This window comes from Balaenoptera acutorostrata, chromosome 18 (assembly GCF_949987535.1).
Source record: "Balaenoptera acutorostrata chromosome 18, mBalAcu1.1, whole genome shotgun sequence".
Lineage (NCBI taxonomy): Eukaryota > Metazoa > Chordata > Mammalia > Artiodactyla > Balaenopteridae > Balaenoptera > Balaenoptera acutorostrata.
Window position 1 is genome coordinate 33,653,170 of NC_080081.1, and position 22,544 is coordinate 33,675,713.

Consider the following 22,544-nt stretch of genomic DNA (forward strand, 5'->3'; position numbering starts at 1 on the left):
AAGGAGCATATATATGGCCGGATTTCTAGTCAATTTTCTTATGTTAGCTGTGCATAGGTTCCTTAATTATATGGCCACAGGATTCCATTTGGATAGAAAACTCTCATTTTCTCTCTGGTGGAACTCCTGTTATAGAAATGAGAACTGATCATTTGTATTGGTTGCATCATCAAGATTTTCACTGAGAGAACTTTGTGTAAAATGAAGATTATAGAGAGTGTAAGAACATGAAAAAGTGAAGAAAGACTAGGTTTTTTTTTTTTTTTAAACCAACATTGACGGAGAGAATGTGAATTAAAGAACACTGCTCCTCTACATGCAGTTTGCCCACAAACCAGAAGGTAAAAAAGAAAGGCCCCAGGTTGGCAGTGGTTCACATCTGTTAAATGTGACAGTTAGATCCTGTCGTGTCCATTGGAGCTCCAAACTTACAGAAAATCACTGCTATCATGCCATAATTGGGTCCAAAACAATCATTCACATAAAAATGTGAAGTTTAATTATCGCAAAGTTAATGAAAATATTTTCCATGCTGCCTGTAACGATTGAGGCACAATGGGAAACATAGTGCACGTGCTATTAATAATTGACCATACACTGAACTGAAAAAGTCCTAAATGCAGTCATTTCATAAACCCACCTTCCTCCACCCTCATTCTCAGAAATAGAACTTTAAATTGCCCAAGGGACTGGGCTGACCTACTCAAAAAAACCATTATTATTTGAAATTCTGTTAATGTGGGGTTTCCCTGTATTCAAATCTATCTGTCAGAGCCAATCTGAAGTGTTCAGAACTTTTTGGGTCTGAGTGCCCTCCTTCAAGATCTAGTATATTTCTCCTCATCCTCTTCTACCTGCCTCCCATCAGTATTAGAGTCAGCTAAGTGATTTAATATTTTAATTGATGTCAAATGATTTGCAGGGATTGTAGAATTCAGCTATGAATATTTGTAATTTTATTGTGAAATGAAAGGATTTTGATAAAGGTACTTTAGACAGGGGAGGAAGCAGTGGACTTTATTTATCTGCACAGATCACTCTGAAAGGAAGCTGATTGATCCTGGCCCTGATTCAGTATAGGGTCTATTGCATAAGGGCCTCCACTCTCTCTTAGTTCCTCAACATTCTCTTCCTGCATTTCCTTTTGAAAATATCAGGCTCTTGGAATTACCTTTCTCCCTCCTCTAATGTACTTAATTGCCCCTTTTGCTTTTCAGTGTTTTGAAATTTTAGATATTTTTGTTGATAGCTTCATACTTTAATTCTTATTTTCTTAAAGTTCTAGAGTTTTCCTTATGCCTCTAATTTTTTACTACTAGTAATTATGTTTTTGGCAACTGTGATTCAAATGTACCTCTTCCCTGCTAGAGGCTTCGATGTAATACAGTTGTGCCTCAGTATTTGCAGGGGAATTTGTTCCAGGACCCCACCCACCCACCCAATACCATAATCTGTGGATGCTCAAGTCCATCATATAAAGTGGCAGACTATTTGCATATAACCTCCGTACATCCTCTTGTATACTTTAAATCCTCTCTCAGTTATTTATAATTCCTAATAAATGCGAATGCTATGAAAAGAGTTGCCTGCACATACATGGCAAATTCAAGGTTTGCTTTTGGGAACTTTCTGGAATATTTTTCCCCAAATATTTTCAATCCACAGTTGCTTGAATGCAGTGTGGAACCCATGGATACGGAAGGCCATCTGTTCTACTTTATGTATCAGATAGTAAACTAGCAAAAGGAGTGAAGAGAGTCCACGGTGTACAGGGCAGTGTCAGTGAAGCAAACGTGTAGCCCATGCTCCCACCATCAATCCCGTTGCTCATGTGAGACCTCCCCTTCCTCCTCCTCTTCACTAATCTTTTTCACTTCTTCACTCATCTCAGATTTGACCACTTGTCTTAAACTCTCCCGTCCATGCCGCCCACCAGTCTTTTCTCCATAATTGCAATAACTTAGCTGGACTCCCTCTCCACACGTGTTCTTCCCCCTTCCAGGATCCATTCTATGTTTTGCAGCCAAAATCTTTAAAAAAATGAAAATCTGATCTTGTCACACTCCTGTTTTATATCTTCTAATAGCCTCCCAAAGTTCTCAAATCTTTAATAGGGCCTTAGTGGATTTTCATGTCTGCCTCATCTCATATTTTACACGTATTCAGCCCCTTTAATTACATAGTCTTCACATGAGCCTTTCAGTTTGTGAATTTACCAAGGTCTCCCGAGCGTAAGACCTCGTGCACAATCTGTTTTGTTGGCTCCCAGTCTTTGCCCTTCCTCCTGCCTCTGCATTAGTCAGGTTAATTTCTAGTCACCCTCGAAGTCTAAGCTTAATTGTCACTTCTTCAGACAAGTCTTTCCTAAGTTGTGTCCTTCACAACTAAGTAAGATGCCTTGTAATTTGTTTTGGAAGTATGCTATCCTTTTCCGTCCTTTTACTTATCATAACTGGAATCAGTTGTTGTTTTAACATATGTCTCTTTTAGACTGTACTGTCCATGAGGACTGGGACCACATCTGTCTTGTCCACAACTACATTTCCAGCAGTAGCATAGTAGGCACAAAATACATACAGGTACCAATTATACAGTAGACACTACAGAAATATTTATTGACTGATGGCAGACAGTATGTGAAGTTAGGACGTAATGATCAAAGTGACTTTTAAAAGAAAGCTTAACGGAAGAGATACTAGTACTGAGATGGCCCTGAAAGACAACATGGAGTTGTATGCAGGGAAGAGAAAAGGCAGAAGAGAAAAGCATGAACAAAGGCATGAAGTCAGGAGTAATAAAAATATAAAGTATAAAATATTTATTAAAATATAAATAAAAAGATAGCATTTATAGATGAGGGTCTACCATGAGGAGAAAACTGGAGAGAGAGGAGAATTTGAGAGAAAACTGGAGAGATGATGATACAGTTGGAATAGGGTCAGAATGTGGGTTGTAGTTGTCTGTTGCCCTGTAACAAACCACCCCAAACTTGAGGGCCTAAAACCACAACAGTTACTTTTCTCTCACAGTCCTGGGTGTTGCCCAAGCTCATCTAGATCAGGGGTCCCCAACCCCCGGGCCGTGGACCGCTACCTGTCCGCGGCCTGTTAGGAGCCGGGCCGCACAGCAAGCGAAGCTTCATCTGCCACTTCCCATCGCTCGCTTTAACGCCTGACCATCCCCCCGCCCCCCAGTGGAAAAATTGTCTTGCACAAAACCGGTCCCTGGTGCCAAAAAGGTTGGCGGCCGCTGCTCTAGGTCGTTCTCCCCGAGAGTGTCTTGTGCATTGCCATCAGACAGTGCTGAGTCTGGAGTCATCTCAGAGCTTACTCACATACCTGCTGGTTGATGCTGGCGTTAGCTGGGCCCTCAGCAGGGGTTGCTGTCTGGAACATGTGGGTTTCTTCACACTTGGAGGCTGGTTCCAAGGAGGAGTGTCTCAAGAGAGAGCCTGGAGAGAGCTCTATTGCCTTTTTAACCCAGACTCCAAAGTTGTGCAGTGTCACTATAGGGAATGCCGTCTTCCACGAGCCCTGAGCTCTGTTTGCCAAGAATGCAAGGCCCTGACTGCTCTTTCCTCCTGCTGTTTCTCAGGGTTGTGTTGACAGTGAGCAGCAATGAGGGATGAAGTAACATCTACCTCCAGATAAAAAGCAGACTTGCTACGGGCTTATTGTAAAAGTTGGGATTCCCCAAGCTCAGTGTTCTTCAGCTGTGAATGTGGTCTGTCAATAATGATGTATTCCCTCACAAGGTCAGAGGAGAAAAGCTGCCTGGTCATTTCAGTGTTTGATGAAAAGTTATCAATAAGACTCAAATTTTTTTTTTCTGATTTTAAGGTCTTAGCCAAAGAAAACTACATTTTTAACATGCTAAAGTATAGCTACATGAAACCAGCACCATCCTTAACATTAATGTTAAGTGCATTTTAAATAAAATTGAAAATACCTGCTTTCAGTACCTTTTTAAAATATTGATATGAAAGATTTGCGAATAGCACAGGATAGGGGAAAAAAGACTATCAAAAAGGACATGAAACTGATATTTGTAGGTAGAATGATTATCTGAGTAGCAAACAAAAGAGAATCAACAGAAAAACTGTTAGAAGCTTCAGTAGATTTGTTAAGGTGGCTGGCTACAAAATAAAAATAAGTAATGTCCTAGAGTATTGGCACTAACCACTCAGAATATGCATGGGTGAGGTGGAAATCCATTTATGAAAACAATCCAAACAAAAAATTAAAGAAATTGATCATTCACTATCAAAATCAATGATGATTGAGCACTTGCTGCAACTTTCTGCTCCAAGCGTATAAAAATGCCAGGAAGTAACATTAAAATACAATGGTCAGCATAACCATCTTCAAAAACGAGAAAAGGAAGTCTCCATTGATTAGAAAGAGAGAGGTTCCCCCCAAAGAACGGAGCAGATGGGAACCATAGCAGGGGGTTGGGAATGAAACCTGGGGAAGGATGCCGCCCGGCCTGACGGAAGCCGGGGGCCCAAGTTGTGCCATCTGCCAGGCCAGGGACTGAGAAGCATCGTCCAGGTATCGTGTGGGTCTGGAGTCAGGATGCTTCCAGAGGGCTGAAGCCAGTGTGAGACCACGCATCCAAGAACATCCAAGCATGTCCAAGAAAAACCTCCTGTGGAAGATGAGCTTTCCGCCAAAAGTCACAAAGCACCTAAGGCAGATGAAAAACATAAATAAACAACTAACATGAAAATGAAAAAAAAGGGAAAGAGAAAGTAGTAGTAACAGCTGACCCTTTTATTGAGCACTGTCATACGCCAAACACCATTCTAAGTGCGTCCTTCAATCCTCACAACCGTCCTATAAAGTAAGTAGTATTGTTATCCCCATTTTCTAGAACAATGAAAGAAAGGCACAGAGCAGTTACCTTGCCTAGTAAGTAATGAAAGTGGAAAATGAACCCAGGTCGTCTGCCTCTGGAGAGCACACTCTTAACCACTCTCTTTTGCTGCTTGTTTATATGTGAAGCAGAAAACAGAAATCTCAAAAATGGCTAAAGATAAGAACATGTAGCCTCCAGTAGGTAAAGGCAGAAACAACAGCCACAAAATAAGGAGTGGTTATAAATAAGCGTTTAGCTGTGAAACCAGAACATGTGATTATGGGGGGAAATAAGAAATCTTAAAATAGAGTTATTGAAATAAATTCAGCAGATAACATGAGTAACAGCCTGAATACAACTGAAAAGCAAAGTATGTTGGAATATCAAAACTAAAGAAATGAAAACGGAAAGGGCTGTCAGCTTCCAGCCAAGATAGAGTAACAGGGACTGGATTTACCTTCCTACCTGAAACAACCAACAGAATCCAGGCAAAACATGCAGAACAATGGTTTTCAAGACACTGGACATCAGCCAAGGAAGGACAGTGATTCCTGAGAGGCAGGAAACAAACGAAGTGAGCCAGATAGCTGCCCCAGCTTCCTACCTTCAGAGTTTTCAGGCCACAGTGCGGTGGGGGGAGGGGAGTGACTCAGGCAGAACCCAGGGGGCACCCTGAGTTAAGCAGAAGGAGCTTAGGGTCCAGGGAGACCAAGGCAGGTAGAGTTTTCAGGACAGAGTACCTGAGAGGAAAGAGCCCGCGCCCAAAGAGAATTCTGGAGATCCGCAGAGGGGTCTCCCTCAAGTATTCAGCATAGCATTGATCACGTGTGCAAGGAAAGTACCCCAAAAGCTGGGGAAAGAGCCATTTGAAAGGGTTAAAGGGAACAGTACATTATGCTCACACAGAACTGGGAATAGAGCCTGTGTCTACCAGCCAGAGTGGAAAACTTCATAATTCACAAGACATTGTGTGGTATTAATTAGCCCTATGCTAAATGGGGCTCTGGTCCCGACTAATGAATCTTAGAAGATCCCAAAGCATCAAACTGTTTATAACCGTATCTCATTACAAAGCTTGAGAATATGTATAGAGATACAGAAATATCCAGCACCCAACAAGGTAAAATTCACAATGTCCGGCATCCAATCAAAAATTATTAGGTGTGCAAAACAGAAGAATATGACCCATGATGAGGAGGAAATTTTAATCTGTTGAAACAGACCCACAGTTGACACAGATGTTAGGATTAGCAGATGAAGACATTAGAACGGTACTCCATGTGTTCAAAAAGTTAAGTAGAGGAATGGAAGATAAAGGTTTTTTAAAAGACTCAAATTGAACTAGAGATGAAAATGAATGTAAGGTATGAAAAAGTGGGAATGGCCCGTATCATGAATATTGTAAAAGTTTTCAGAAGGACTTAGACTTAAGTTAATGGATGGCTTAATATTATTAACTTGTTCATTCATCCCAAAATAATGTGTTGTTTTCATACAATTCAAATCAGAATCCAAATGGTATATTACTGACTGAGCAGTTCCACTTCTAGGAATTTATTCTGATAAAATTAAGTTACTATGTGCAGATACTTATTACAATATTATTTTAATGGGGGAAACATGAGACCCGTCTAACAAAATAGCAGAGTAGTTAAGTAATGTATAATGTTTCCATAAAATGGAATGTAACATGACTAATTAAATTACATTGTAAAAGAATACTAAAAAGTGGACAAATGTTCAGAATAATCTTGATTATGATATATGGATTTTAGATAGATATTAAATGAGTGGTAGAATGTAAACCAAGATGTAGAAAGCAGTTTTGTGGAGGGAGGATGTAAATTTATTTTTAAGTTTCTAGAGCTAGGTAAGGGGAAGACAGTATTACATGCCAGTTTCCAAATCTAGGGATGCTATGCTAGTTCTCTGGTATTATGCAGTATTACATGAATTAAAAACAGAAGTATTAATGTGCATGTTTTAAAATGTTATAAGATTATGTTTTTAAAATTTTCTGTCTTTTTACAGTTCTGCTTGAGATTTCAAGAATTTTGAATACTGGATTAGATATGGAAACTCTGTCTATATGTGTACGGCTCTGTGAACAAGGAATTAACCCAGAAGCTTTATCATCAGTTATTAAGGAACTTCGCAAGGCCGCTGAAGCATTAAAGGTAGAGATTCATATTAACTCTCTAAGTAAAGATGCTTTTGATTAGAAAATGATTAATGATGAAGTTATGTGAAAGATTCTAAACATGATTAAGCTAGCATCTGTCATCATCAGGAGAAATTCTGACGGCCAGGAGCTTTGTAGCATATGTTCAGATCACAAAATTTGCTGCTATCTGGACCATGTTGTATTTTCTTAGAGGTTTCCAGTTGTGTTTAGAATTCTCCTTGTATTGTGGGTACTAGTGTGTCTGCCCCCAAAAAGATATGCTTAAGTCCACCACCTGTGACTATGACCTTACTTGGAAACAGTGTATCTGTAGGTATAATCAAATTGAGGTGAGATCATAATGGATTAAAGACCAATGTTCTTATAAAGACAAGGGAAATTTGGACACATATATACAAAGCGCACACCACGTGAAGACACAGACACAGGGGAGAATGCCAGGTGATACAGAGGCAGAGACTGGAGTGATGGCGTCTAGAAGCCAAAGGAGGCCAAGGATTGTTGGCAGCCACCAGCAGCCAAGAGGCGAGGACGGATGCCCTGCTAGAGCCTTCAGAGAGAGAATGGCCGTGCTGACACCTTGATTTTGGACTTCTGCCTCCAGAACTATGAGAGAATACTTTTCTGTTGTTTTAAGCCACCCAGTTGGTGGTACTTAGTTACAGCAGCCCTAAAAATCTAATACAGATTCACTACTGGGAAGTGGAGTGCTGCTGTAAGAAATACCTAAAAATGTGGAAGTGGCTTTGGAATTGGGTAATGGAGAGAGATTGGAAAGTTTTAAGATGCCTGATAGAAAAAGCCTAGATTGCCTTGAAGAGACTGTTGCAGGTGACTGTAGGTGTTATAGGTGATTCTGGTGAGAGCTCAGAAAGAAGAGAAGAACTTCAGTCATCTCAGAGAATACATATATCATTATGCACAGAATCTTACTAGAATATGAACGTGAAAGGTGCTTCTGGTGAGGTCTCAGATGGAAATGAGGAACATTAGTTATTGGACACTGGAGGGAAGGCCATCCTCGGTATAAAGAGCACTTGGCTGAATTGTGTTCTGCTGTTGAAAGGAAAACAAAACTTGTAAGCAATGACTTCGATGTTTAGCCGAGGAAATTTCCAAAGTATGGGAAGTGCAGCCTTATTTCTCCTTGCTGCTTACAGTAAAATGTAGGAGAAATGAGAAATTGTGGAAGGAACTGATAAGCAAAAAGGAACCAGCACTTGCTTTGGGAAGTTCTCAGCTTACCCAGGTAGCACGCTCTGGAAAGAAGGCCGAGAGTGTGGCTGGACAGCCTTTTGGTGAAGAGATTAGGTTGTGTGACTCAGATGCAGTCCACCATCTCAGCACGAAACCATGCCAGCTTGGACTGAAAGGAGCCAGTACAGGATGAAATGAAGGAAAGCTGCCAGACTTCTGGGATTGCACAGGCAGGATACTGGCTTCTGGAGCTACCTGGCTGTGAATGTATGCTCATCCTTCGAGAAGAGGGGGAGTGGCTCAGAGGCCAGGAACTGCTGAGGCCAGTGGGCTGGACCGCCAACATGGACCCAGAGGACCACCGTTTTTCAAATTCACATTCACCACCTTTTAATTGCTGAGACTGGAAACAGGAAAAGCATTATGTTCCCTCTCTTGCTTGCACACACTCTGATTTTAAAATCTCACGATTTTTATTTCCATGTTTATGTAACACTCACTCACCATGAATACTGAAACTTCAAGTCAGTCCCTCTTAAACCTTGTCCAAGGACAAAGTGGCTTCTCTCTACCCTTTCTTCTTTCCTTTGAGGATGTAGGCGTATAAAACCTGTAGCTTACCCATCTCAGATTAAGTTACTCTCCAATAAGTTCCAATAATTTGGGTCATTGGTTTTGTGCTTTTCAAAACTTTTTCATTATTAAATCTGGCACAAAAAGGTAAACAAGACACATTTACAGAGCAAAAATTTATCATAAAGAGAATACCTGTACAATTCTCATTGCCAGCACCCTAGAAGTTCCCTTATGCTCCCCCATCACTAACCTCACTTTCCCACTACCCACTCCAGTAACTACTGTCCTGATTTTTATGGTGGATACTTTCTTTTAACAGTTTTACTGACTAAGCATGGATCTCTAAACACCAGTTTCATTTTGTAAAATTTTTGAACTTGATATAAATGGAATCTTGCAGCACAGTTTTCTTTTTTAAGTGTAAAATTTATCTAGATTTTAGTATATTCACAAAGTTGTACAGCCATCACAATTAACTGTAGAACATTTTAGTCACCCCCAAAAGAGACCTTACACCCATTAGCAGTCATTCTCCATTCTCCCTTTTTCTCAGCCCCTAGGAAGCATTAATCCACTTTGTCTCTATGGCTTTGTCTATTCCACACATTTCATATAATTGTGACCTTTTGTCTCTGCCTTCTGTCACTTAGCATAATGTTTTCAAGATCCCTCCATGTCGTAGCATGTATCAGTACTTTATTTCTTTTTATTGTCAAATAATATTCCATTGTATGGATATACCACATTTTATCCATTCATCAGTTGATTGGCATTTGGGTTGTTCCCACTTTTTGGCTATTATGAACAGTGCCAGCACAGTTTTTTTACTGGGTTATTTCATTTGACATTATGTTTATGAGGTTCATTTCTGTTGAGTATAGCTGGAGTGCATTCCTTTTCACTGTAATAACCATGTTTCATTGTACAAATATACTATAACTTATTTATCCTTCCTACTATGAATGGATATTAGGTTGCTTCCAGTCGGGAGCTATTGCAAATGTGCTGCTGTTAGCTTAGTTCTCCACATCTCCTGATGCATGTATGTGAGCATTTCTGTTGGGTGGGTATCTAGAAGTAAAATTGCTGGATCATAGCTTATGTGTATCTTCCACTTGAAGAGGTAATGTCAAACTATACTAAAGTAGTTGTATGAATTTATATCCCCACCAGCAGCATATGAATTTCCCTTGCTTCACATCTTTGCCAACACTTATTATTGTGAGTCTTTTTAATTTTAGTTGTTCTGGTAGGTGTTTATGAGTTTGTCATTTTATTGGCATTTCTCTGAGTACCAGTGAGGTTGAATGCGTTTTCACATGTTTTTTGGCCATTTTCTTTTGTGAGATATCGTTTCGTGTAGCTTGCCCATTTTTCTGGGTTGTCTGTCCTTTTCTTTGTGGGTAGTCTTTCTTTAAATATTTTGGAAATAAACCTTTTGTCAGATATACATGTAAGGTTTCTGATTTTTTAATCAAAAATTTTAAATAATTATAGAAACTATTCAGATTTTCTGTTTTTTAACTCACAACTGTTGCTTTCATATGACAGAAGAATAACTGAATAATACAACAAGAATAGCTAATATTTATGAGTACTTTTCCTTTTGCCAAACCCAGTGCACTAAAGGCTTTCCTTGCATTGTTTCCTCTGTAATCACAACAAGGATGTGTATTACAGCTAGTAGTAGTTTACCGCTAAGGAACCTGAAGCTATGGTGACTGACTAACTTCTCTCAGGACTTACAAGTGGTTGAGTTGGGAGTTGAACTCAGACCCTCTGACATCAGAGTTGTTAACTGTTAAGTTTCTACCTACAGTAAGTTCTAAAAAATATCTGAGCCTTCTATTTAAGAAAGGATGAAAATGGTGGTTAGAACTGGGTCAGTGGGCTATAGCCCGGGAACATTCCCTGGCTTAGTGTTGTCTCATAACCCTGTTGATAAAAATAAAAGGTATCATAGCCTTTCATCACTACATTTCTGAAATTCCAGTGGAAGAGGATTTATTTAATATACATCTTCCACAACTATAAGAATGTTTGTTCACCTATGCTGGAGTTTGAAAGAGAATAGGGAGGCAGCATAGGAAGAGATTTTTGTATGTAATGCAATTTGAATGCTACTGTTAGCCTAGCAATCAGTTCAAAAGGTAGTTCTAAGAATGTACTGCAAAAAGTGAAAACCAATGCATTATCCTGATAAAAGTTCTTTGGTATATGTGGGGGAGGAGCTGTTTGTTAATAACAGTGCAGTATTGACAAATTTATATCCATGGTGTCTCTTTTTCCGTGGTTTTATTATAATGAATCATACTTTCTTGTTCTAGGCTGCTGAAAATATGACAAGCTGACTTTCTGAAGAAATTCTGGTGAGATATGTCAAGCTCTGCAAGAGGATTGAAGATTGCATTGTAGTTAAGAATGTACAATGAAATCACTGCATGTAGCAATGTGGAAACATTGTCCTTTTTAAAAGAATTATAAAACCATAGCTTTATAAATCAGTGGAAAGTGGCTTACAGAGAAAACTATCAGTTGTGTTTACACCACATCTTATCTTTTTTTAACAGTTCTAATGTTTTGGCACTGCTGTGTTCATATTTATGTATTCCTTATTTTATAGCTCTGATAGCTTTAATTTTCTAAGCTGTCTGTCTATCAGATGTGCACATCTGCTGTGCCTGGTTGAAGTATAGTGGAACCCTTCAGTAGTAATGTTGTAGTTATGACTTGTTGACATTTCCATTATAAACTTTAATTTTGAATTGTTTATGCAGAATAACTGTGGATTTATGTTGTATTAGGCTGGAAGTTGACAATTTCGGTTACCAGTTGTGGATTTTGACTTAGATTCATTATGCATATCAGAATCTTGTTTTTTATAAGAGCATGGAAAAACATCTGTTGTAAACTGCTCTTTAACAAAGAATATTTAGTTTTTTTAAACATAAGGTTTGACTAGCAGTTAATATTGTGAAGCAGATCATATTTGTATTGATTGAAAAATGAAACTTAGAAACAGATTTTAAAAGTAATGACAGTGCTTAGCTTACTATTATTTATCATTTGAATCATTTAAATTTAGTGAGAATATTAATAGAGAATGTTTTTCTTTCTAACTTTTATACTCTGTAAATCACGGCCTTAAAAATAATAATGCATAATGAAACAATTCCAACATGAAAAGTCTTTTTTACTTTCGTAACATAAAAATAATTTGAGTGCTAACTTAATATCCCTTGAGTGGTTATCTAGTAGATCACTAAATAGATGGTATCACTCAACAAATAATGTTAATTATTTTCTGAAGGAATAAAGGTTTCCAGTCATTAAACAAAAACGAAATAATCAAGTGTTCTGTATCAGGAATTCTAAATATGCCTTTCTAAGCTCATTTTTATGTGTCATTATTTTTACCCTGAAAGTTTTAACTAATTGAAGTGATGGTTCAAAATACATTTTAGAAAACTTAGGATAGCATGGATTCTGTTCCTATAACAGAATCTCAGTGGAATATTTTTCCCAAGACTAATACAGATTTAATCTGATTTTTTAAGACTTTGTTAGCTTCCCTTTAAATGATAGTATAGGGACTCCCCCGGAAATCCGGTCCAGTGGTTAAGACTCCACCTTCCAATGCAGGGGTTGCGAGTTTGATCTCTGGTCAGGGAACTAAGATCCCACATGCGGCGGGGTGCAGCCAAAATTTTTTTTTAAAAATGATAGTACAAGCATATACTCTTTGGTAGCATTTTTTGTTCTTCAGACAAACCAAAGTGATTTTAATAAGGCTTAATAATATTTAATGGCAACCTTCTGTTCTATTTTAAAAATCTAGTCTTTTGACCACTTTGACTTTTTTAAATACACGACATCTTTACCAAGTGCGCTGAAGGTCTATTATAGGGAGAACTGGTTGGGAGACAATAAAAGTTTTGATTGTAAGTCATACGTTTAATTAAAAAACATTGCCAATACTGCACGTTGTTATTTATATATGATCAGAAAAAGGACATTCTTGTCAAGTTCCAAAATTTGTATATACTTTTAGGTCATAAGAGTTAATAGTTTTATTTATGACTTTGTAGATTATGTTATTTATGTGTGAAACAAAGCAGGAAAATATATTGAGAAGGAGTTATGTTTATAGAGGACTTTCTTAATGTGTTACATTTCTTAAATGTAAACATATTTCTAATGCATACTTAAGTAATGTTTAAGGAAACCAAAGTAATGCATTGTTGTGCATGTTGGCAGTGTCAAAAATAAAACCATTTTGGTGGTATTGGCATGTACTTCTGATTTAAAATACGCTTCTAGGAATTCAACTTGTGTTTCTACAGGTATTTGGTAAATATTTAGATGCTTATTTGTTATGTGTGATTGAAGACTGTTTAAAGGTAGGCTTTATAATTTACAATTTAAAATTAGGCTTGAGGTGGTAAAATGGAGTACTTTTCCTCTGGTAATGAAAGCAGATAGCTATAACATTTCCCCAGGCTTGAAAACAAAGTTGGCATTTCAAATATGTGAGATTATATTTTTCTATATTTCAAATAAGAACTTTACATAGTAGACATTATGAAATTTACATACATGTTTCAAACATGCTATATATTTTTAAACTTATATTTAAATTAATTAAAATAAAAAGTTTAGTTTCTCACACTAACCACATTTTTTATTGTAGTACAATATACACAACATAAATTTTTCCATTTTGACCATTTTAAATTGTACAGTTCAGTGACATTAAGAACATTCACTTTAACACCTTCCTCAACAATAGAGCCAAAATCTTTTTAGACATGGTTTAAGTGACAGTTGGGATCTCTGTCAGGAAACTTTGGGCTGAATTGTGTGTTTCCCCAAATCTCTACATTGAAACCCTAACCTCCATACTTCAGAGTGTGACATATTTGGAGGTAGGGCCTTTAAAGAGGTGATTAAGTTAAAAATAGGTCTTTAGGGTGAGAACTAATCCAAGCTGACTACAACCCTTACAAGAACAGGAAATTTGGACACACAGAGAGACACAAGGGGGTGCATGCACCCAGAAGAAACCATGTGAGGACACATCAAGAAGACAGCCATCTACAACCCAAGGAAGGGGGCTTCAGAAGAAAATAAGCTGCCCAGGAACCTGATCTGGGACTTCAGCCTCCAGAACTGTGAGAAAATAAATGTCTGTTGTTTAAGCCACCCAGTCTGTAGTTTGTGATGGCAACTGTAACAAACTAATAAAGGAACAAATATTTATAAAGTGCCTATTATCAACAAACCATTGTAGTCGGTCTATCTGGGATTGTAAGCAAAAGCTAAACAAATTGGGAAGATGAAATAGGCTTTTTTTGTAACACAGCCTTGATGGCTGCCTTACCCCATGTTGGTGGAGAGGCACCCTGTGTTTAGTCCTGCTTAAGAACTCAGCTGAAAATAGCCCAGAGACCAGCCAGCCACTTGGGAAACCTGAATCTGAAATAGGAATAATTTTGGCTGGTGATAGTTCTGAAATAATAGATTTCTTATTTTCGAGGTACACGATCCCTGTAGTTTTGAAGACTGGCACAGTTGAAGGTTACCATTTAAATTAAAAAGAATCTCTGGGAAAGTCTGCATTTTATGTGGCAGAAGTGTGTATTTCACTAGTATTGAAACCTATATAAAGTAATAGAAATCGGTTGAATCACTTACATGCAAGCAGCCTGAAGAGTCTCAAGTGGACGGTATTGCTGAGAAATCAAGATGGTAGCCCACTGTGGATTAGGACGTCACAGAAGAAAGCAGATTAATACAAAAGTGCTTTGATATTCACCAGTGGCAAGGGTGTTTTTACACAAACTACATTAAATGAACAGTTGGAGTTTTTAAATAACAAAAATAGAAGATGGGTTTGCTTTTCTAAAGACTTAATCATTTGAATCATTGAAACATTTTTAAATATAAACAACAAATGTTTCTATGTCTATTTCTAAAAGCAAATATTAACTTATTTTTACAGAAATTGCTCTCAGAGGGAATCATTGAGATAATAGGAGAGAACAGGATTTATATGTTAGGGGAGAAGGCAAACAGTCTAGAAAAAGTAGATATTGTTTGCACATTTTTGGCGGTACACTAGTTAGCTGGTAATCTGTCCTTGAGTAAGCTGAGTAAAGGCATCAATTGTGGTTAGTTTTAGATGTTCGTGAATTCTCTAGAAAACAGTGAGCCCTTCCATCAGCACGTCCACCTTGCTGAGATCAGGTCCACACCACTTCCCTCATGAGGATGTGTTACCTGGGATACTTTTAATAATTCAAATTATACAAAATTCCGTATGGAATATTAAATTTAATGAAATTTCTAACACTTTTGCAAAGAGAAAGCAAACACTAAGCAATAGAGTGTTAGAAAACGACCTAGTGTGGTGTGTAGGCACAGAGGGGGAATCCATAGAAGTAGATTATTCTGGCTGAAATGGAAAGTTATATTTAGGGGGAGGTAGGAGAGGGCTGAAAAGACAGGATGAAGCCAGATTATCAACATCCCTGAACAAGTTCGACCTTCATTTCACAGGCATCAGAGAAAGGAAGAGATGGGGTAAACTCTGTTATGGAATTTGCTTTGCAAGTGAAGTGCAGGATAAGACCAGAAGCAGGGACTGGTTAGGAGGCTGTGACAGGAGACGGTAATGCAGGCCTAAGGTTCAAATCGGTAGATTCAAGGAACAATAAAGAAGAAAAACGCATGAGATTTAATGGCACTTTAGGGGGAAAATAGAAAAACTAAAGTGACTTGAGTTTTTAACCTGGGTAGCAAAGAGAATGATTTATCAGTAAATGGAAATCAAGAAGGGAATCTAATTTTTCTGGAAATGAATTTTAGGAATATCATATTGAACATATATATGAAATCTCACCCTTGCCTACCTCCCAGTCCCCTTACCCAAATCTATTCTTTTTTCTTTTTTTCCTATTCTTTTATTCTATTCTAGCATTTATCACTCTCTAATACAGTTTACTTAGTTGTGATATTTACTGACTATTGTCTGTCTCCTTCTACCTGAAGAAGCTCCACAAGGGCAGGGATTTTGGGGGGTTTTGTTCATTGGTGTGTCTCAAGCACGTTGAACTGGCATGTAATAAGTGCTCAATAAATATATGTTAGCTGAAAGCATGGGTAAACTCAGCACCCAAGAAACAATATCCACCATGCAGTTGAAAAATAATAACTAACACATATTGAGAACTTGTTCCATGCAAGGCATTGTTTGGTGCTTTAAACTGAGGCACAGAGTGGTAAAGAAATGGCTTAATCAGGAAAGTGGCAGAGCCAGGATTCCAACCCAGGTGAACTGACTCTAGAGCCTGCACACATCATGTGCCTCTCACTATATGTCACCATCTCATGGGGTGAAGAGGCAAGATGGGAGGGGCTGAAAGAGACTCGGAGTCAGATTCCCAACCGTAGTAGCTGAAACTGGAAGCAGAAGCTGAGAATATAACAAAAGACTAATGATAGATGCTTAGCTTCTCCAGGGTTCTTTTCCTAACCAGCATGCTATTGCTGATGTTGGTGGGCTTGTGAATTTTTGTGACATCATTGTGGATCTATATTATTGCATTTCAATAACAAGTTAAAACCATTCATTCTCCAGAAGTACTGTACTTGGAGAGCCCAGTTTTAACAACAAAAATCTCTTGTTTTATGAAATTCACTATTGAGCTCATATACACCAGGTATTTTAAGTGTTGTAAAAAAAAGGTGGTACATCTGACAGCCCTAAATAGCAGCCTCAGGAAGTCTACCTCTTAAGTGATGATCCTTCTTTGCCCATTAGAATAGAACAGAATACCGGGGTATCTTGTGGGTCCCCAGGAGCTGAATGGAAATGCAGGCATGTTATATCAGAAGCAGTCCACGTTTTCACCTCTAGCTACTGAAAGCAGTAGATTGCCAGATGCACACTTGAAAAGTTACATCAAAAGCCTTTGAAGAGGTGGTTATGATAATCTTACTTTCAAGAGGTAATTTTGGAAAACTATGTCACGTGTTAAATTTTTTAGACAGTCTACCTGCTCTGCTAGAAGTAAAGGGTCTTTTTACTGTAAGAGCTACAGCTTATACTTGAATGTGCTTATTGCTATATGTTGAAATATCTAAATAATGTAAATTTTATAAAAACAAATATAAAATATCTACTTCTGACTTAAGCTGAAAGTCCCAGTCTGTCAAACGAATCTAACATACCACCCACTTCAGTTTCACACCTTTTAGCACTGGAAGAAAACTGAAACTATGTGACTGCTCCAGAAGGAGACAGAATTTTTGTCTTCTCTCATTCTAGTTTGTATGTGTAGTCAAAAGATGTCTGAAGCCCCACCAGGAAAACAGCAGTGGAAACGGACCTGCTTGTGGGGAGATCATTGTATGTTTTATAAAAGGTAAATGATCCAACAAGGACCAACTGTATAGCACAGGGAACTATATTCAATATCTTGTAATAACCTATAATGGAAACGAATGTGAAAAATATATATATATAACTGAACCACTTTGCCGTTCCTGAAACATTGTAAATCAACTATACTTCAATTAAAAAAAAAAAAAAAGGTAAATGATCATGTTTCAGCAATTCAGTAAAATTTATGTCATGGACACTTAATTACATCTCTCTAGGCCTCCTGAATTTCTTCAGTTGTATCATGTGACCTTCTTCAATTGTTTCATGTGAGTTTTAGCCTAGAATCTCCAAAGCCTTGCCCCCAAAGTCTAGATTTCTTAGGGCATCTTCATGATTTTTACCACATGTGTATACCACTGAACTATTATTTATACCCATTTTTCTTTAAATAGGCCAGCTTAAAATAATCTAAATATGTTGATTTTTAAAATAAAAATTTGCATGACTACTAAAAAGGAAAACCAGCATCATTTGCCCTAGCTAGAATGTAGCTATAAAAATAATTACAATGAAAAATAAACATAGACTTACATCTTAGTTAGGTATTGTCTTCAGAAGCTGTGATACCGAGATTGGCTCTTTCTGTGATAGAAAAGAAGATGAACAAGTTTTAGAGGCAGAGAACTGAGTTATCAAAAAGATGAAAAGAGTTGAAAAAAATGAACTTCTTCACTATGGCATTTATTGCATTTGAAATGTACTGTCCCATGTACCACCCCCTTTGACACCCATCCTACATTTTGGAAAGCCACTATCCTAGGTAATCCCCAAGATTCATTTTGGCTCTAATCATATAGTTTAGCAGAAAGCTCAAGCTTTGGGGTCAGACAGGCATGGATTCCATATGCCCTATCCAAGCCTCAGTTTCTTCATCTGTAGGATGAGGATAATAATATAGTTCACAGTGTTACGAAGATTAAGTGGAGATATGTAAAATCCATAGCTTACCACCTGGCACCTAGTAGAAGCTTCATAAATATTAATTTTCATTTTATATTTTACATTAATTGGACTTATCTAGCAACCTAATTTCAGGAGCTGTTACCGAGTCCTATTTGCCACACGACAGGCCAATAAATCGAGAGATGAGATATTGGGGCAAGGAATAGTGACTTTATTCAAAAAGTCAGCAGATCAAGAAGATGGTGGACTAAGGTCCTAGAGAACCATCTTACCCGAGGTAGAATTTAGGCTTCTTTAATACTCAAAGGGGAGGGGGTGTGGCTGTTTGTTGCAAACTTCTTGGTCTGAGGTCATGATGTCCCTGTAAACCTCCAAACAAGACACATGTTATTCTCTGTTCTGCAACTTTTTATCTCTATAGGAATAGAAAAGTGTTATACACTTAAAGGTCAGAGCCTTGAGAACGGGCTATCCTGTATATTTCAGGCTATAGGCAACATTCATAACTCGAATCAAAAGCAATAGAATACAAAGGTTAAAGTAAAAGAAACGGATCTAATATGGAGTCAGATTTGTTCCTCCATATTGCAGAGTGGTTCAGTGGTTCTGAATACACAAATTCAAAATACACTCTTTTCTCACCAGTGGAATCAGACCTGATGTTTTCATAAACTCCTGCTTTTTATTTTTAAATTTTAGTTATTTATTTTTGGCTGTGTTGGGTCTTTGTTTCTGTGCGAGGGCTTTCTCTAGTTGCGGCGAGCGGGGGCCACTCTTCATCGCGGTGCGCGGGCCCCTCACTATCGCGGCCTCTCTTGTTGCCGAGCACAGGCTCCAGACGCGCAGGCTCAGTAATTGTGGCTCACGGGCCCAGTTGCTCCACGGCATGTGGGATCTTCCCAGACCAGGGCTCGAACCCGTGTCCCCTGCATTGGCAGGCAGATTCTCAACCACTGCACCACCAGGGAAGCCCCAACTCCTGCTTTTATATACTCTTTTTGGAAACATAGACAAAATGTATATAATGTAAGCATATGCTGTGTTTGTATAGCAAGGAAAATCAAGACATCCTAGCAATAAAACCAAAAGATTAATATGTAGCTAAATTTTAATGTAAAGACTTGCATAGCTAATTAGAGAAACGAGCCCATGAGAATGAGCATGTGTTGGGAGAAGTAAGGATTATGAATAATGTTTAAATCTCTATTTTCAACATAAAAGAGCTCGTCGTTCAGTTGCTTCTGATAAGCCCAGTGGGAATATCAGTGATCTTTGTTCCTGCTGAACACTGAAAATCATCATGTAAAATAGGAGCAAATAGCTGGCTAAACAAGAGCTTCCTTGGAAATCTACTAATAGAAAACTGTGGGAGAGAAGGGGCAGCCTGGGAGAGAGAGATCTGTAAGATTTCATATTAGCCCTGGATAAACACCGTTCCGGCTTTTACCCATCTTTACCTAATAGAAATGTAAAGGGCCAAGTTCCGAGAGAAAGAAAGACACAAAAGCATTTTGTGTGGAACAAAGACAGAAGTGCTTCAATTTCACAGAAATGGCACTCTGTATCCTGATCTGTTCTTACATTGAAATGCTACTGCACAAAGACCTTGGGGGCCCTGTGGTCTTAGGAGAAACTGGTGTGGACTTGACCTTTCAAGGTAGCAGCCAGTAGCATGACTTAGAAAGGAAGAGAGCTGTTGTGATGGATTATTATGACTCCTGCACTGTCACTTTCATCAGTTCGGAGCGGTTTTGGAATGTATGTTGGGATGTAGCCATAAATCTGGTTAACAAGGGAGCCCCTAGGGAAAATGACGTGTGGAAGAGAGAAGATGCTTTCACACCTGGGATTTCTCAGCTCCTTTCTGTTCTCCCTTTCAGCATTTTGTGCCAAGATTTCTTGTTTTTCCTCACAAACTCAGATCGGAGCAAAGGAATCCAAACTAGGATTTACTGATAATGCATCTCCCCTTTCTGGGGAAAGCCAAGTCCTAGAAGGACCATTCAGCTTGAAGGAATGCAGCCAGCTAGAAGCACAGGGCAGTAGGGGAGGGGACGAGATTGGAGGGTGGAGAGTTTTCAAGGTCTTTCGAATCATTTGACTGCTGGACACAGCACTACCTGAAGCCATCCAATGGAAGACCAACTCAGCATCAGCTGAAGCCCATCTCATGATCCATGAGTAACAGAAGCTAAAGATGGAGTGCTGCTCCCTCTGGCTTTGCTTGCATACCCTTGTCCTCAGCTTCTCATTTCAAACGTAATTCACTTCTCCTCCTAGTTAGCCCCCATCACTCAGCTGTCAAGCATCATGTGCCATTTCTCACAATCTAGCCCCTTGGGTAGCTTCTTGACAAATAACTGAAATCTAGTCTGCATTGTATTGGAAACAAGATAGGAAAAAAGTACTCTAACATTATTCTTCCAGAAAAACCAACTGGAGATGCTTTTTCATATACTATTCTAATGCATCAAGCAGGCTTAACATAGTGGTTAAATTATCAAGACCCATTCCACCCCCAAATCGGGATGGTCTTTATAACACTCTTTTTTCTCTCAAAAATTATTGTTTTATTACTATTAAATATTTCAGGCATAAATATGGTCTATGATATGACAAATAATTTTTGCCCTTTCCATAGATAAAGGCAGAAATTTTAACAGCTCCCTTTTCTCCTAAAGTTCTAATTTAAGATTGTCCAATGATTCAATAATCTAATCATCCTTACATTAAATATCGTTCTTCATAGTATCTCCAAGATTCTCACACCTCTCTCTCCATCCATATGTAGATGAACATCGATACCAGCTTGTGAAAAATGAATCCCTTGTTTCCTGGGGGCCATCTCACCCTCAGTGGAATTGCTGCTCTTGATCCTGGAATCCTAGCACCTATTAAAAAATGTAACATGGAGTGAATGTTCAATAAATATTTATCAAATTAATGATTTAACAATCATACGTAGTTGTTAATAAAGTTCACATGAAATCTTCCTTCTGTGATTATTAGTATCCTTCTTTCAACATAATCCTGAAAAGCCATTGTTGACTGGTGTATGCTGTCACTGAACTCTGACATTTCTCTGTTCTTATTTTAGGTTTATGCCCCTTCTCTGTCTCAATAATTCCCTGGCTTCCTGGTCAGATGGCATTGCCATAAAACCTTGTTGAAGGTATACCTTCAACAAGTTTAGTTGATGGAAGCAAGATAATTCTATTCTCCTCTAGTTTCCCCATGAAGCAGAATGTAAGCTTTAAGAGGACAGGCATGGGGGCTTCCCTGGTGGTGCAGTGATTAAGAATCTGCCTGCCAAAGCAGGGGACACAGGTTCGAGCCCTGGTCTGGGAAGACCCACATGCCACGGAGCAACTTAGCCCTTGTGCCACAACTACTGAGCCCACGGGCCACAACTACTGAAGCCCGTGAGCCTAGAGCCTGTGCTCCTCAACAAGAGAAGCCACCGCAATGAGAAGCCCGCGCATCGCAACGAAGAGTAGCCCCCGCTCACCACAACTAGAGAAAGGCTGTGCACAGCAACGAAGACCCAACACGGCCACAAATAAAAAAATTAAAATAAATAAATTTAAAATAATAATAATAATAGATTAAATAAAAAATACCACACCCTACAACAGCCAAAAACATTCTTTAAAAAAAAAAAAAGAAGAGGACAGACACTGTGTCTAGCCTGGTGCCTGAAGCATAGTAGATGCTCAATAAAAATCTTTGCAAATTTACTGCTAAAGGCCTTTCTTCCTCCCTTTCATAATGTCAGGGCAGTCTACAGAGTCTCAAGCTATACATTCTGGGGGAAAAGAACTAACAGTTTGGCACCTTCTATGTGTCAATAACCAGGCTGATGCCATACATACATTACCTTACGTCATTTTTTACAGCAACCTTGTGAAGTAGGTATTATTTCAATCACAGAGGTAAAGAAACTGAGGCTTGGAGAGGTCTGTCATCAGATAAATATGTGCACACGAGATTCTTCTTTCTCCTAGAATATTCGTTCTCTTCCTATTACGTGATCAAATCACACCCAGCCTTCAAGAACCAAGTTAAAAATGTTGGAAAAACGTCCTCCATGGGTCTCTTGTGTTTCTGTCTATCTTCTGAGGCAAGGTCTTGACAGCTTTCGTTCTGGGCCATTTGTCAAAGATGTTTGTACAGCAAAAAGCCTTGGAACGCAGACGGGATCTCCCTTTGGGAGAGAACAGATTTGTTTTCTGACCAGGATAATAAGGGTAATGTCTCCCTCCAGGACAAAGATTGGACAGGTTTGCTGGCCGCCTCTTCAGAGGTTTGGGGTTTCCTTAGCTCAGTGTCCCTCAGCTGTAATGCAAACCCACAGAGTACGCAGCAACCTCCTTTATTGCC

The 22,544-nt window shown here is 38.6% G+C and overlaps 1 protein-coding gene across 2 annotated transcripts in view; it reads left to right on the forward strand.

Moving 5' to 3' along the window:
* MZT1 (mitotic spindle organizing protein 1) overlaps positions 1-21,034 on the forward strand; it is a 22,947-nt gene extending 1,913 nt beyond the window's left edge. The window contains exons 2-4 of one of the 2 annotated variants that reach the window (XM_057532688.1): positions 6,889-7,034; positions 11,143-11,184; positions 20,956-21,034. In XM_057532688.1, coding sequence (XP_057388671.1) covers positions 6,889-7,034; positions 11,143-11,166 — 170 coding nt within the window. In that variant the 3' untranslated portion in view covers positions 11,167-11,184; positions 20,956-21,034. Of the gene's footprint in view, positions 1-6,888; positions 7,035-11,142; positions 14,627-20,955 lie in introns of those variants that run through there. The other variant, XM_007186197.3, reaches the window with a different exon arrangement.
* The last annotated feature ends 1,510 nt before the right edge of the window (positions 21,035-22,544 follow it).